The 17,697-nt window shown below is 34.9% G+C and overlaps 1 protein-coding gene across 1 annotated transcript; it reads right to left on the bottom strand.

The window, feature by feature from the left end:
• Positions 1-5,122: 5,122 nt before the first annotated feature.
• Positions 5,123-16,237, bottom strand: LOC148595239 (cadherin-7-like; the record flags this gene model as incomplete). Its single annotated transcript, XM_088521859.1, has 4 exons — positions 5,123-5,876; positions 11,607-11,858; positions 14,491-14,608; positions 16,116-16,237. Coding segments are annotated over 4 exons (986 nt in total), but the record flags the coding sequence as incomplete, so codon positions are not given.
• Between the last annotated feature and the right edge of the window lie 1,460 nt (positions 16,238-17,697).

The raw sequence follows: 17,697 nt of genomic DNA, 5'->3' as shown, positions 1-17,697 counted from the left end.
CAAACAGTGTTTTGCTTAGATGTCTGATCTCCGCTGAAATTGCAGATAAGGCAACAGTTCTACTGCAAGACATTGAGGTTTAGCTGCCATGCTCTCATTGGTCACATGCCTAAATGTGACCTCTGGAGACCCAAACTGTGGTTTTATTCCTGACCTCTGAATCAATCCATCTCCTATGCTAGAACAAAACCTTTTGCAATCATATTGCATAAATTGAATGACAAATAATGCAAAATACTAATGTGTGGCATATTGAGAGCAGGGTCTCCGGTATAATGAACCAAAGACATTTTATTAAGCATCAGATAAAGCTTGTATACTGTACTGTCCCGGATACAATACCTTATTTGCCTACAAGCATGCGAAGCACAGTTACCAAATAAACCAATAATTTAAAGGCTTACATTAAGACTATCCAATCAGCTTCTTGGTCATTCAGCAGCCATACAGTTGCTTTTGCTCCTTGTTTGCTGACAGAACACCTACACTGCCTTCCTTGTGGTTGATTATCTACCAACAAGGCATCCCGTACTACTGTCCTTGAAGCAGGCCTCCACAGTCCCATAGCTGGACACGCTTTGAGTGGGAGCTAGGACTAGAGACCTTTCTCTGGAGTCTCTCCGCTGCAGAGTCCCTCCGCAAAAAGAGAGACCACTTCTTTGCAAAACTGATTGGGGCTGGAGCGCTTGACTGGTGAAGAGAGACTGAGAGATGGGAGCTCAGTCTGGAGAAGAGAGAGCATCATGGGAAGCTAAGAGCAGCCCTCCAGCACCTACAAGGAGGCAATCAAGAAGATGGAGCCAGGTTCTTCACAACGATGCATGGTGGGAAGACAAGAGGCAATGGACATAAACTGAAGTTTTCATGCTGTTTTCAAGACTTGAATGGGTCAAAACCTGAGCTATCTTGTCTGGTCCCACAGCTGGACGTGCTTTGAGCAGGAGTTTGGCTAGAGACCTTTCTTTAATTCCTGCATTATCAGAGTTATGGTTCTCTCCTTGACTATCATAATAGAAGATGATCCTTCTCCACAAGTTTCTGTGTGGAACCAAGTATATTATTGGATCTTATTTACAAACAATAAAATATGTAAATGATATACACTGCAATTGCATAAATGCCCATTCTGAGTAAGGTCTATTTAGAAATGCCCTGGTAGCTTTAGAAAATGATTGCAGTTCATAAGCTCATGATTGAAAAGCATGGACAAGCAGCATGAGAGGTGAAGTTAGCTGGAAGAACAAATACAGAAGATTTGTTCAGTGACATCACAGCAAAAACATGATTCAGAGAGAATTATCTCACCAGTCTACATAGCACTTGCTTAGAATGAATCTTTAAGGTTGCCGGGGGGGTTTAATATTGCATGTATGATTTGGCAGACTGAAGCTAGGATACAACAGATGTCAACTCTCTACAAAGCAAAAAAAAAAAAAAAAAAGTAAGTGATAGCTGTATGCACATGCTGCACATGTGGCGAATGGACAGAGTACCCGTTCAGGCCTCTTTCCTTGGGAGCAGATGACAAGGAGGCAGCAAACAGATTCCAGATGCCTCTGGCTGCAGCAGGATTGGGGTCAGCCGTGGAGGGCACCCCCTCCTTTGGTGTATGGGGGGTCCTTTCCCTTAGCCAGCCACAGCTTTTCCTAATCTTTGTGGCATGAGGAAGTGTTACCCTCTAAAAGGAAGGGAGGAGGTGAGAGGAAAGACAATGGGAGGAGGTGTGCAGGAGGCTTTGGGAAGTTCTGGAAGGTTCTTGGGTGGCTGCAGCTTCCTGAGTTGCCTAAAGGAGAGCGACTGTGTTTTGCCATGGCCTCTTGCTGGCTGTCACAGTGCCAATATGTACTATCATGTGATGCAATGGTGAGCATGGCTGCTGAGCAGTGCGAATCAGAGAGCTGGGCTGGCACTGGCTGCTTCTTGGCCTGCTTGAAGGAGTCCCTCGCCTGCGGGATCCCTCGCCTAAAAATGTCCTTCCCTTCAAAACAATTTAAGAAAATAATAAGCAAATAGGAGCAATACTATTTTTTACTCAATTCACGGGAGGAGGGAGAAGTTTCAGCCGATATGAAAGTTCTGGAAAGTACTGGAGTGATTGTATCAATTCAGCCATCACAGCTGTTAGGCTTAATAAGGACTCTGTTATTGTGGGATTATAACTTAATGAATATATATCTTTTTTTCTTTTCAAAAAGAAATATAATTCAGAATGTCCATGGCTTATAGAAATATAACTGTTGAATTCAGCAGACTTTAGATTTTTCAACACCCAAGAAAGTCTTTTTAATTTTCTTCAAATGGGATAACTTTACCTGAATTTTGTTAATTAAAGCTTTTTAGAGCCCTTGGAAATCTTAATTTTAAAAAGCCAATTGCAATTTGGTGGAAGAAAAGAGGTGCTGACCTTTCACTATAAGGTGGAAAGAGTTGGGATATTTAGAATATTTTTAGGAAGACTTATATGGCCTGTAGGTGGATATTAGGGCCCTTCAGAAAGTTAGAGGAAAAAAAGATATTTTTAAAAAAACTCTTCTAATTAAAATATGCTTAAAAAATCCATAATTATTCTGGAATACACACAAAAAAAAGCAAGAGCTCAAGTATTCCACATTATTTGGTCAGTAGAATATACTGTATGGCATCAGGATTTATAACATAACACTCAAGTTAGGAATTTAAACAAGGTTATAAACGGAAAACCTGCATTCATTATATTTTTGAAGATCATTATATAGAATATATAGTATGTATACCATATGTATATACCATAGTAACATCTTTCATCAAATATTAGGGATTTCCATCTTTCTTACTGTAATAATATGTTAGTAGGTAAGGATATGCAGTGTAGCAGTAAGGATGCTGCGTTATTTTAGAATTGTGCAATAGAAAACAATTTTATGGCATTAAGTAGAGAGAAATGGATTTCTTTCCATAGAAAACACAAAAAAAACTAATGTTTTTATAACAGGGGCATTTATGTTTTTATTTTTACAAATATAGGAAATAGGAAAGCAAGCAAATTATGCTGTTTACTTTAAACCACATATTGAAATCTCCTTTGAATGTTGTGTGCTAAAATCAGCATTTTTGACATCTTAATCCCATTGCATGAATTACCTTTCCACAAACGACAAGGAGTTTTATACAAAACTGTTCTTTCAGCACTTTGCTGGTTTAATACCTGCTTAACTCCTGCAACACATCTCATTCTCATTGAACTACATACTCTTGATACATTTTCTTTTTTATTTTTATTGAAAATCTTACATATGTGACTAAAAGTCATGGGCAATATCTTTCAGTTCCATTACAAAATATGTCATATATATATATATCTATACATATATATATATATATATATTTAATACAACTAGAAGCAAATCTACTGAATTATGCGACAATGATTGTCTACCAAAATGTAACTCAAATTAAATTTCTGTGTTGCAGATGATTAAAATTACTTTGTTTTCTCTGCTGAAGCTGAAGGCCACTGTCACATAGTTAACTGAGAATGCTAGGTTGCAAAAATTACAGAGCCTTAATGATGATTTCCCTAATTCCAGCCTTTTACCACCTATACAGTAAGATGGGTTCTTTCATCAAAGAACAAATTTTTTAATTTTTTTTTTTTTTTCAGAAAGAAGCACTTGTAGAGTGAGCATCATCCTCTATGGCGTACTTTCAATCCACAGACATAGGCCCAGTCCTGCAAACAATTACCCATGCTTCTCAGTAATTATACACAAATCAAGTCATAAAGTTTGCAGGAACAGAGTCTGATTTAGGAACTCATCTACAGATTAGCTAAAACAAAACAATCTGAAAGAATATTCAAAAAACATTATTGTTACTTTAATATATGTCCTATTATCTAATAATAAATCATGAAAGATGAAGTATAAATATTGTCAGAATCATAAAAAAGTTTTTTTATTCTAAGAAATCCTACCTCAAAATCATACAGTATTTTAACCTACAGCAGTTGTCTTTCTATTTTGGCACTCCTGGACCAGTGTAGAAATCATGTGTAGTGAACTCCTTTGGGGAAAATATCTATGTGCAGCAGGATCTAAAGATGGATACTGGAGTTAAGAGCATTACTTTGCTTAACATATGAAAGAAATTTAAAAGAGTCTTTTACTGTGATTCATCAGCAGCAAAAGAGAAGGGGAGGGGGGAAAGTAGGCTGTTTAAAGTCTTCGAAGCATATAGGATATTTGACCTTGAAAACTAAATCTTGCATTAAAGACGCTCCCAGCTACCTCTGTAGTCTTTTTTCCAAAAATGCAATGTACAAATATTTTATTTAATGTCTCAGACTTTGTACTGGCTCAGAAGAATGACTTCATGTCCTTGTAGCTGTTCTCCTTTCTGAGAGATGAATGGCGGGCTCAATTGCTTTGCTGTAATTTCTCCATTTCCATGCTTCATTTCCTACGCTTATCTGAGACCGGAGAAAAATCAGCATATTCTGACAAGTCTAATACCATGAGGCAGTAAAATGGACCTGAATTTAGCGGAGATTGGAGCTCCGAAATAAATATAACACTTCATGTCAAATAATAATAAAAAAGGATAAATTCTCCTGTACAAATCAGAAGAGATAATAAAAAAATAACAAATAGATAGCAACATTTTTTCTGTACCTACATGGGCATCAAAAAACTTTCCAGCCTTAAGACTATTCTTCCATGTTTCTCTTTTTATGTGACTTATAAGTAATTTTGGTAAGTCAGTGGCCAATGTTGCAGGATTTCATAATAAAAAATATAATTTTTCATAAAACTATCTAGAAGTTTAGAGTGTCTTGCAATTAAACAGCTTCAAGAACAAACAAGAACAATTAAAATATCTCCTCTGCTTTCATTTCATATCCATCTTCCTTGTTTTTGACCTAATAAGCTGCATGCAACACTGTAATGAAAATTTGTCTAGGAAGTTGTATTTATAAATATTATATATTGATGTATTAAATTATATTTGTTGATTGGTTTCTTCTTATACTTATCTATTACACCAGAGACTGCATTCTAGATACAGCAGTACTGTGACATCTACAGAGTGTCATTGGCTCATGAAGGTCACCGTGCACTACATACCCTTGCAAGTTAGTTGCCTCTGCAGGTACCTGAGGGTTGCTATCTATTTGAATGCAACTGAGCATTTCATTTTTTAAAAAATGTCATCAAATGCTCAGATCCTGTGTGGTCAGTGCAGTCCCTAGGACAAGTCTAATGAAGATATGTCTCACCAAGGCAAAAAAAAACCTAAAAGGTTAAAAATGGAGAAATATGTACAACACTCTTCAGTCTGTACGGTTGAAAGTGTTTGTTTGTTTTAGTATTTTCTTCAGTGCATTTACAGAGAAAGGTTCCAAGGCTATGAGTATAAGCAGTCTGGTCCAGTCCCATACATATCCGCAAGTCGTTTAAACCGAGGGCCCCAGTCACTGAGGTAATCATAATTCTGGTCAGAGTTTGAACTGATGGAATCTAGTGAGCTGAGTGACTCCGCCACGGAGCCATTCCCCTCAAAGGCATATGTCTGCAGGGAATCATACGGAGGGGCGCAGGGGTCAACGTCCGCTTCTTTTAGTCTCTCCCAGATAAACTCCCTAAAAATGACATTGTCTGGGATGCTTTTAAAGGACGGTCTGCTCAAGAACTGAATCTCAGGCGTTACATCCCTTCTGGTCTTAGTGTCTCGGATGATGTTGAGGTTTCTCAAGGCAGCCATGTCAAAAGCCTCTGTGTCTTCCTCTCCACCACCCTCGTCATCATACCTGACAATGTTTTCTCTGATATCTCTCTCTTCATCAAAAATAAGGGGCTCTTTTTTCCGACGCCTCATGGTGACAATCAGCAAGACAAGAACTGGAACACAGAAAGACCAGAGCTTTAGCAATGCTAAAGTCAGAACATATTCCTTCTACTGTTGAAAACTTTCATTAATTTATCTGATAAAGACCCAAGGAAACAGCAGGTAATTTATGCTGCTTGATTTGAAATTACTAGCAGACTCTAAAATGGCTTTTAAATGGAGACCTTTCTAGATGTTAAAGAATCTGTTTCCAAAGCCATTCTGAATTAAAGTCTTCATCTCTAATTCTATATCCTGTGCTATCTGCTAAACATAAATTTTAAGATTGGTTTACTCTGAATATTATAATCTCATAGCTATGAAATAAATTTTTAAAAAATAAAAATAAATAAAAGGAGGATAAATAAAAGGATATTTTTTTGAACTTTCTATAGCCCAAGCAGTAAAAACACATTCATAAAATAACTGACTGGAATTTAACAATCACAGTTTGGGAAATGACTGAATTAAAGATGATGGCAATTCTCTTATAAAATAGATATACCATCCTTGATTGTTGAACTCAGAATTGTTAAACTACGTGTAACATAAGACTTTTTTAGTTCATGGATTAAATTGATCATTATATTAGCCTTTACTTACTTTTAAAATGCAAAGGAGTGTACTACAGGGTTATATACTGTCTGATGAGAATTGGTAGGGGTGGAGCTTACTACATCAACCAGTGCAGGGTTATATACTGTCTGATGAGAATTGGTAGGAGCTTACTAGATCAACCAGTGCTAAGAAAGTTAATTATTTTTAAAATTCTATCTTTAAAGTTTCTCCTTTCAGCTTGAAAGCTTGTTTTAATCTTCAAGGACAGTCAAAGGAACCAGGAGGAACTGTTTCTAGACTCCTCTTTTTCAAGTAAGCTTTTGATAGAGAAACAGCATTGCTGACACACAAAACGTGGAATAAGTAATATGGACATTGTACCCATATGTGAGGCATGATACAGTATGATTCATCCTCCTAAAAATAATTAATATTATATGGTAGCATCTGGATAACATTTGCTGAGTTAATGATGCTTTGCTATTATTGTAGAAGTAACAGTAATTGAAAAGTAAGCGTCCTTCTACATTCAAAAAATCTGTTCTGGCTTAATGCTTATTTTTAGTCACAAGAATATGTGATTATATGATTTACATGTTTCAGGATTACATTCTTTACTTAGAGCACTGAATGCTCTACAAATTGTAAAAAATAAAAGACTAATTAAGCTTGAGCTATCCTTAAGTAGTCTCATAAGTATTCTCTATAAATTATTTATTTTATGACTGTCATTCTCAAAAGCTCTTCTTTCATGGAGGATCTTTTTTAATCAGTATCAATCTAGTCATAACTAAGCATGATTTAATATAGGAATCACTTGGTTAGAATAAATCAGGCATTTACATACTGCATGTGTTGAAAATTATATCATCCTTCCTTAGATACTGTGATACTATTTAGAATAGGCTAAAACATAAGATGATTTTAAAGACAGGCAGGCCTTCTGAAAATCCTTCCTTTTTTTTTTTTTTTAATTGAAACAAGTTCATATTTTCCTGAAGGTTTTGACAAATAGGCATGCACTTTTTTTTTTTTTCTTTTTTGGGGGGCAGGGGAGGTAGCTTCAAGGAACATATTTTATGATGCCTCAGATGCTTTTTGACTGTAAAGTATTGCAACATCAGCACGTCATTTCTTTTTTTTTCCTGATTGGATTCAGGAATCACTAGTATGAGGCACTTTGGTTGAAATACCAGTTTGAGAATATAGAATTTTGACTTTTAAAGGGATTTTTGTTCAAATCCAAAATATTTCGATATTAATATAACACGAATTATCTGCAAATTATAGAACACAAAACATAAAATTAGCATCATAAAAACAACAGCTATTCTTCACTCTTAATGGGTTTCTTTATTATAAAAGATATTTTAAGTGAAAGACAAGTTGCCGATAGGACAATTTTCCACCTAAGCTTAGATTACTTTGACAGAACAGATTATTTTTAACATCTACTGTCACAATTTTTATTGCCATATAATAAGCAGCTAATCATTTCCTTTACTCAAGTGTAAATGTGTTTTTACAGTGCTTTCATTCTTACCAGACTTCATTTTGAGAGTTAAATACCTGTTAATAAGTGAAAAATATGAAGCTTAGTAGACAGATCTGCCTGAAGGTGCAATAAAAATTGAGACAAAATGAATGTTTTATATAGTATGCCTTGTACCTCTCAAATTTTCTTCAAGACAAAAAAAAAAGTCTAAAGGTTAAACATTTAAGTGGTTTTATGAGATTATTAATTCCTAAGTATTCCAGCAGCTATGGACAATAATATTTAACCTCCAAATGAACAAAGCTTTATCTGCATTCCAAGAAATGCAGAGATGAACACAGGCCCAAACCTAATTGTTTTAATGTCTAAAACAAGTTCAAATGATTTTAAAGCTTATCTATTTCTCTGTAAATCTCTTTTTTGTGTTTTTTGTTGTTGTTGTTGTTGTTGTTGTTTGTTTGTTTGTTTTTTCTTCCTACATTTATCACAAGAGCTATCAAGGCTGCAATTAGTGGCTGGGTGAACATGTAGAAAACCTAATTTTAAGCTTTTCGGAGTAGAAAAAAAAATCAAAAAGCTGTAGGGATCTGTCTGTGTAGTGTATGTGTAGTACACATTGAGGTCGTTACTTTAGATATAGTCACCTACATCAGTTTCTAAGGAAACATTTTTTGGCAAAGCAATAATCAGCTTTTGCATCTATTTGTGCTGTGTCTTATGAAATTACTATGAAATTTCCAAAACCAGAAAAACACAGATTCTGCAAAACAAGATTTAGTTCAGCTTCCTGATGTATTCCTCTGTTTTAACATATCCTTTTTGTACTCAAGGCAACTGCTACATCATTTTAAAGAAGTCGTTGCAGCCCTGAGGAAACTGAAAGGGGAAGACCACAGGCAGAGCTGCATAGAAGGGAAAAGTTAAACCTAAGCAGGACCATTATCATATATATGCTACACCCCTAAGCCTAGCATTTGCTGTAACAATAAGCTACATCAGCTGTGAGTGAATAGGCACATTGGTTTATGCCTTAGGTGTGTCATGACTCATAAAGCTGAAAGCTGGAGAACCTCAGCTATGTAAGCAGCACACTAATAGCCTATTTATTCATACCTCACCATTGCTAGAGTCAGGAGAGATTTGGGGATTACAGCCAAGACTAAGGAAATCTGTACTTAATTCCTAGTTAACAAGCTTCATGTATAACTGTTGCTTAATCAGTTAGGATTAATTTTTTTTCAAAGGAGCTACAGTCTTTGAATGTTCAAAATGAGCGGCCTACATAGGCTCCAATTTTCTGTATATTCTAGGAGATGTATTACCAAACAAGTTCTGCATTGCATAATCAACCACTTTTTCAGTAGTTCAGGTTGCATATCCCAAAATTAAGTAAAGCATAGATTTACTAATTTTTTAAATGTAAAAGCAAAATCTCCACATACTAGATTATCACATCCTATCTCAATCGTAATGATTTTGAGGATAAGATCCTTAGGAATGGAAATGCTGCTTCTTGCTTACTAGTCACACAGCAATATGTATGCTAATATAATTAGGCTCTTATAGGTATTATGATGATATTAATGAATTCTGTCTTTCAATTGACAAAGAAATAACTTCCATATATATTTTGAAATTTAATCAATGCATTATTAACTTGTAAGATCTAGTGTCAGATTAATGGGATTTTGTCAATCTAGTCTTTCTTCCATTGTTTCAATACAAAGAAAACTTTTATGTTCTCAAAAATGACTGGTTTAGCTGCAGGTGAAAATTCTTTTTTTTGGGGGGAGGGGTGATTTTATGTACATACATTATTCTAAACACTTATTATAGAAACAACTGTTTTGCTTGAAAAATGCTAACTGAAAAACAAATTACCTTGAATTAAATTACCGTATAATTTTCAGAGGAGTTAAAAAAGCTCCTACTTACTTCTCTAAAAATTATGCACACTCTAAATTCAATATACACTATTATCGATTTTTTCATCTGTTCTTTTTAGAATAAATTGTAAACACACAAAAAAAACCCACTTTTTTTAAGACACAGCTCCACTGCAGAGTAACTAATTATGAAGGTTTTCTGTATAATTAACAAAGTACTGAGACTTCTTATGGAATAAAATTTAGAACTTAATTTCAGTCAATTTGAGGAGGGATAAAAGCTTTGTTAAAATGGTGTTATACTTGAAAACCATTTTACTTCAAAAAAAAAAAAAGACACTAGATATGCTATCATAGAATCCTTAAGGTTGGAAGGGACTTCTAGAGATCATCTAGTCCAACCCCCTGCACACGCATATCTGATTATAGTGAATAAATAAAATTTAGTAACAGTCTTCCTTCTTACCATCAATGTCAATTTCTTGCTCAATTAAAATTGATCAATTATTTAGGTAAAAATATTAACAATCAAGTAAAACCACTTAAGGAGTCAGAATCTTAGTAGAGACAAATGTCTGTTTCTTAGACAAAAGGATGTACAGGGCAAGGACTAGTATCAAAGCACAGAATACAAACTTTAAGAAGATAAGACCTTGATGAGAATTCAGAATACTAGTGCCAGAATGCCTGTATTCCTGTTATTTATGCAGATCTTATTCTTCCTTGTCTTTGCAACTAGGAATCGAAGTGAAATGATATTGTTAAGCTCCTCCAATACAAATACATTTGCACTGCGCATTAAACTTGAGTCATATTTTGGTCCTGTAGCCTGTGCCCTGTCTTATTTATTCCCCGGTTAACCCTTACAAAAGTAAAAATAATAATTAAAAATAAAAAAGTGCATCCTTTGGTCCCAGTTCTGGCACCAATTGCTGGCAGCCTGAAGCCTCTCTTTTTACACAGAGAGCTTCAGGATTTCTTTCAGGAACTGAGGGTAAGTGAAAGGGGAGAAGGAGCACTCAGGGAAATTCGTGATCATGAAATCATTCAACTGATCTCAGAAATTTACTTCTAGAAATGAGTGGGAGGAGAAGAAAGGCTCTGGGGTCAGAAGAGCAACAGCACTTTCATGGGGTGTTACTGGACAGCAGTAATGTTCAGGCATCTCTGCTGGGCTGAGATTGATACTTAACATGGCACACAACAGCAGCAGCATGCAAAGGTGCTATTGTCCTCCCCTCTTATCTCTTCGTAGATAAGAACACACAAAAAAAATCCTTGTGTTCTGAACTGGAACATATATAACGAGATCTTTCTAACAACATGTTTATCATCCATAAATTAAATCTGTTACATTTTCTGAATGTCTTTCGTTTTCTTAAAATCGCAAGATATTTAAAAAGAGTTGCCTCTCTTAAAGGGAGCACACACTGAGGCAGATGATACAATGAGTAACCTGAAAATGACCTGCTATGTTAAACAAGAGAAGCAGCTCACTGCTTCACCTGCACTGTCTCTCTCAGCTGTTACATCTGAGGTAACTGATCATTTTTCTTCTAGTATTAGTTTATACATATAACTGGAAGCAAAAGTATCAGAATTTACCAGACAATGCCATTTATTTATTTAATTTATTTATCTTTATGGCTCAGGATGCAAAAAGCTGCTCTGGATGGCATGCTACCTGTTCCTGTATAAAAAAATCTCTGAGGTCTGTGGAAAAAAAATGTTTCTAGATACACTTTTTTTTTTTTTTGGCAGCTGTACATAGAATGAAAAATAACAGTAATAGTAAGAAGACATACCTAGCAATGTCAAGACACAAGCCAGTATTGCTATGAGGGCTCCAGTGCTAAGTCCTGCAGGCAAGATGTATGCCTCTGCATTGCATGTCTGAGCAATGCCATCTGCATCACAGTCACAGACTCTGATGGTGAGAGTATTAGTGCTACTAAGTGAAGGTGATCCGCTGTCCACAATATATATTGGCAAGTAGAAAACAGACTGTTCCTGTCTCCGGAACCCATTTCTTCTCGTTAGCACTGTTGCAGTGTTATCTAAACAGATGAATAAAAATGTAAAATGCATGGTCTGCCTAAAATACAAGTTCATAGATAATACAACCTTTCACTCAAAAGACTATAAACACATTATTTTAATGAACTTTCCTGTTCATACATTTTTGAATTGCAGAAATAGGATCAGCTGTGAATTCATACTCAATTAAGCAAATTCCTAATCATACAAATAGCGTAAATATTTCTGTTTTCCACTAAGGATTGTTTCAAAATTGTAGAAGCCTGTTAAATTTTAATTATGCTCACAGTTACACAATCTAGATGGATAGCTGAAGATGAAAATATTATAAGAGAAAAGAAGAAAAAAAAATCATTCCGTGATTAGATTTAGTATCTATATTTCAGGTCTAATTTCCAAAGATCTGTTTCAGTTATTCACAAATTAGGTAATGTATTAATGGAAATGATGAACTTATTCACGAGGAATAAGCTCTGAAAACAAATGCTTTTTCTGAATGCGAAAAAAAAAACCTGGTTTGTCCACAAATACAAGTAATTGCACATGTAACAAAGACATGCACTTGTTTTCAGTCTCAGCTGAGAGTTAAGAGCCTGAAAGAGAACAATTTGTGGAGATTCACACTCATAACCTCTATGGATGGCTTACTCACATATTTCCATCCATTTCTCTAAAGTGGATAATCACATCTCAGGTAATTTTCTATAAAACAAAAATAAAAAGGTTTGCTCTCTGTCATGATAATGAAAGAACAAAATAGTTGAAATGTGATTAACACCTACCAAACAAACAAATGTAGGGTTAGACAACTTCAGTAAGCTACTCAAAAAAAAAGACATGATCAGTCTCTAATTTTGATTCCAGTGTTGTTAGAGTAAGAAATGGGTATTTCCTTATGGGTGCTGACTGCAGTCATCAAATGTCAAGCTAACCAAAAACTGAATATATAATTTTGATATAAACTCATATTTTAAAATATTTTAATTAGCATTTTAAATAGTACTAAAACTAGCAGCTAACAGAAAAAAAAATGACACTTTTTTTAGCTGTAACTTTATTTAAGAACAACATGAAAATTATAGTGTGAATTAAATTATTTATTATAGTGTGAAATGAACACCAGTGTATCTTTTGGGTCTAAGCTGATTGATAAACATAAGTATTCCACCAAATTCAATAAGGCAATTAATATAATCAAGCTAAAGTGTGTTCTTTATTTCTGTTCTGAGTTGATTCCTGGCATGTTGCAGAAAATCTGTGCAAAACTCTGTGTTCAATGTAGATTGATAGTTCCTAAAAGGTAGGGAGGCACATCTCCTAGAATTTATAGAAAAGCTCAGTCAGTTGTTCAGTAGATCGATCAGTCTGTCTATCTATCTATCTATCTATTTATAGGCAGATAATATCTATGATCTTGCATAGGTATAAGCACTTTAACAAGTCTAAGTATTCAAACACTGCTGCACCTAGCACCACAATATGAGATATGTATAAAACAGAACAATATCAAAACAGGCAACTACTGATTTGTTTCATGACAGCATTGATTTTACTGGCATTGCGAAGGATTTATCATGACTCTTCACAAATTTAAGTTTTTTGAAAGAGTGACTGTCTTTTCATTAAATACTTGGTAGTACTTGCAGCAATATCTGAGGTTTGGAGAGAGTCTTACTCTAAGGAATTTTTAAAATTTTTATTTGGATCATTGTTGCCAATATAATCTTTAGCTTGTAACGGTTAAGTTCCTCAGAGGAAGAAAATTAAATACGTAACCAACTGTAGGCAGAATAAGGCAGTAAATATTTTATACTTAGTTTTATTGTTGTGTGGGACTGAAGGGGCATTAAAACCTGAACATTGTTCAAACTCTGTCTATACAAAGAGTGCTCTTTAACATATGAATATTTTTCTTAATTTATTAATAGGGATGATTTTGTAACACTGGTTCGTGGTGATACATAAAAAGCAATGAAAGCTAAGAAAGAGTGTCTATTTTTTTATTTGCTTCAACTAATAGTTAAAGTGGCTGACACATGCCCAGCTGTATACAGTGTAATAATGAGAACACTAATTAGAAGTTATTTCTAGGATATTTTAACAAATAGAAATGTGAAGTCAATGGGAGTCTACATAAGTCTTTGGGGAAATAGTCATATGAAGTTATGAAGTCAGTGTAAATACTGAAGGCAGCTTTCAAAAGTATTTTTCTGTAGGTGGTATACTTACTGAAAAGAATAATTTTTAAAAAATCATTAATTTCATTTTAACATGTGCTCATTTTTTATGCTCTGTGTTATATTAATAAAACATTAATCTTGGACATTTTTCAGTCATTACCCCAAGGTAAAATCTAATTTAGATAAAAAACTATAAATACGAGGAAAAAAAATGTTAAAAGAATGACTTCTGGAAGTTGGATTTGAAGCTGCTTTGTCTGGCTCAAGGCTTTAGATGATTCAAACAGCAGCTTTATCCACTTGACAGATAATCTACAGAAAAAAATACTTTGGAGGCTGATTGTACTTAAATTTAGGTGCTTAGCAGAATGAAAGTTCATGTAGATGATAACCACCACTACATTTTCAAAATGAAAGGTGCTGATAATGAATATTTACCCAACCATATGTCCTGTCACATTTGTATTCTTACCTTTGTTGTCCTGCAATGTAAAATTGTGGTTATTTGCTGCCTCTGCTGTTAAACTGAAGTAGAACTGATGGCCATTTGGTGGATCATCTTTATCAATTGCACTGATTTTCTGGATGACCTGTTTTAAGATATATAGTGTTTTTAGTGTTTGGAATGGACAGAAGTATAAATATGTACATACTACATACACGGTAACCCCTATATTAATGTCAAAGTTCCAACTCTTAAATCCTACTCATAATACACTCTAATTTTCTAATTTCCTAACCATACACAGATAGTATTAAAATCAAAATAAGACTCTAGTTCCCTGCTAGCCCTGCAACTGAATTAATTGGCCAAACCAATGCTCTCTAGGCTCTGTGAGAGGTTTAAGTCCTGTTATTCAGCAGGACTCAGAATGCAAAATACATAGCAGTGGAATATAAACAGCATAGCAGTCAAATATAAACTACTCAGCAGTGGAAGAAGTGTATCTTCAGGATGGCTATAATATGGCCCTCGTAGTTATAAATGGCTGCAGTCAACATTGTACTCTAAGCTTCGATAACAAACAAGATTATGCTTTTCGGGCTTGTAATTATTTTAATTAATTAGCATTTCCTGATTTTTTTTACTTTTCTAGCTTTATTTTCTAAAATTCTGTCATAATCAGTCTCTGAAAGATTTTTTTCACCATTATTTACAATTCATAAAGGAATAGATACTAAGAACTAAAAGTTCTGGCTCATCACGGAGGAAGCAAGCAGTTACAAGAGGGTGCTTTATGCAGCTTCTCCAGTCCATGCATTTGTCCTTTTTTTGATTTTTTTTTCCTCCATATAAGAACACTCCTATTTCTGTGTTTCTCATGAACATGAGCTTATAGTCAGTGTTTTCTCTTGAGCATTTAAATTCTGCTTGAATCTTGAAATGTGTAATAAACATCATCTGCCACAGAAAAAACAATATTCTGGGAAAAGGCACAAAAGTGCCCAGCATCCCTGGGAATACGTGGGATTTATTTGATTGAAACATCCGCTATTTCTCTGGGAGAGAGATAAGAGAATTGCGAGATGTAGGTGTCCTCAAGTCTTAAAAAATAAAGAGGAAAGTCCAAATATGAGAGGACAAACAACATATGATGCAATTAGTTGTGTCTAGGATTTCTTTGAAGCAGTGTTGGGAATAAAAAAACTCATAGGAGTTTGGTAGGAATAAATCTCCCTAGTGAACGTGAGGTCTTATGGGCCTCTTCATAACAGAACAAGTATGCAGAAATAGCAAGCTTTTAGGTCTCAGATGATCTACAAGTTGAGATTTCTCACTTCCCATCAAAATCAGGAGGAGTAAGTATTCTTAACATCATTCAAAATTAGATGAGTTTAGCAAAATGTGTCAGTTATGTCAGCAAGGAAGCCCAGAGCTTTTAATGCTACCTTGCACCTCTAATTTCAATGTCTGCAGCTTTCTCATCAGCGGTATGGTGGGTATTTTAGAGTTTGATGAATTCTTGTTTGTGCTGCACATCAAAGTGTCATTTTTACTGCCATAAGCTGATTATATTTTATCTTAAAGCTGACGGGCTTTCAAAAGGAGTGACTGTGTATCCCATAAAAATAAACATTAAAAAAATCAATCCATACCTGACCAGGCTGAGCATTTTCACAGACAGTTGTCTCATACTCCATGGCAAACTCAGGGGCATTGTCATTGATGTCAAGGATTGTGATGGCTACATAGCCTCTCCCAATCTGTGCTGGATTCTCTACAAACAGAAGCCAAGAAAACAAGTAAGGAAAGCTCTTTACAGGTTATTCTTTGGGTCAGGATATTTTTCATTTGCATTGTCCTTTGGCATATACCTGTCAAATCAATTACGATCTCTCTTAGAAAGATAAAGGAAGCTCTTGGATTGATCTTTTGAAAGCAATGTTTGTTTTCCAACAGCTTCAGTGGAACTGAGATTTTACTTCCGTGCATGATTTCTACTCACTAATCACACTACTGAATAGCATCCTTTAGAAAGATAATAAGCAAGGTGATGAAAACTGTCATCACTGCAGTGTATCTCACCAGAAAAGCAGTATTCATGTAAGAATAGCATTATCATTATAGCTGTAACACAGATCTTTGTTGCAATTCAGTTTGATTCAGGTTGATCAAGCTGATCCAGAAGTCAAAGAGAATTCTATCAATCAGCCATGTACAATAAGTGCATTCCCAAGCAAATCCCAAACTATTTAAAGCATACACAGGGCTAAGTATTTTAAAACTATCATTAACAGTCATAACCATCACCTTAAATATGAATTATATTCTCAAATTAAAGCACATGTCTAACATAGGCATGAATGCAGTGTTCAATGCCATCATTCAGTCTTACACAGTATGTAAGTGGTGAACTAAGTGTAAAAGACATCAATGTCTATCTGTTTTGTAGGAAACAAAAGGATTGTAATTTTTTTTACCACAAGTAGTGACATTAGAGTTTTGAGTAGAAAAACTGTACAAAGCTTAAAATATATTACCTAGCTTTTTCTAAGATATTACATAGGACATAGAACGAACCATGTTGACACAATCTTTCTTTTCTGCATACCTAAGCTTACTGAAAACCAGGCTGGCCATGAATTTAAATGAAAGCATGCTAATGTAATACTTATGCTCCAGGATTCTGACTGGTTTCAAGTATGTCCCTTGGCTGCCCTCTCAGTTTTATTAATAGCCAGGAAAATCATTGGCTCCCATGCAAGCCTGATGGACCAAAAAATCTAGTCCTGAGAATACAAGATAATTTCATACAGCTGCTAAATCATAAATGTTATCATTCAGGTTAAACGTGAAATTAACCTCATTGAAAGCAACGCTTGTGGATTTCTTAAAATAGAAGGTCAGAGAATTTATAACTGCTTTATTATCATAATCCAATAGAGCAGCAATAAGGGTGAAATCTGAAGAAATACATTCTTCAAATTGTACCTGTAGAGGCACAAAAATCTGTTTTTTTTTTCTTTTTTACAACATGAAAAAGAATTGTTCGCATCTGAACAAGTTTAGGTTTAAATCTGTGTTAGCCGAATTCCTCTTGCATATACTCGAGTTAGATTTTTCATTGTTTTTCATCTTACATTGCCACTTACAGGAGAAGAGAGAGCAAGTACAAAATACCCTGTACAGTCTTACCTGAGAGTCAGCGCAGCAAATACATATATATTCACATTCTCC

Source organism: Tinamus guttatus, unplaced genomic scaffold (genome assembly GCF_059628265.1).
Source record: "Tinamus guttatus ecotype Peru unplaced genomic scaffold, ASM5962826v1 Tinamus_guttatus_pri_ptg000136l, whole genome shotgun sequence".
NCBI classification, from domain to species: domain Eukaryota; kingdom Metazoa; phylum Chordata; class Aves; order Tinamiformes; family Tinamidae; genus Tinamus; species Tinamus guttatus.
Note: the sequence above shows the minus strand (reverse complement) of the source record. Positions and strands in the feature narration are given on the sequence as shown.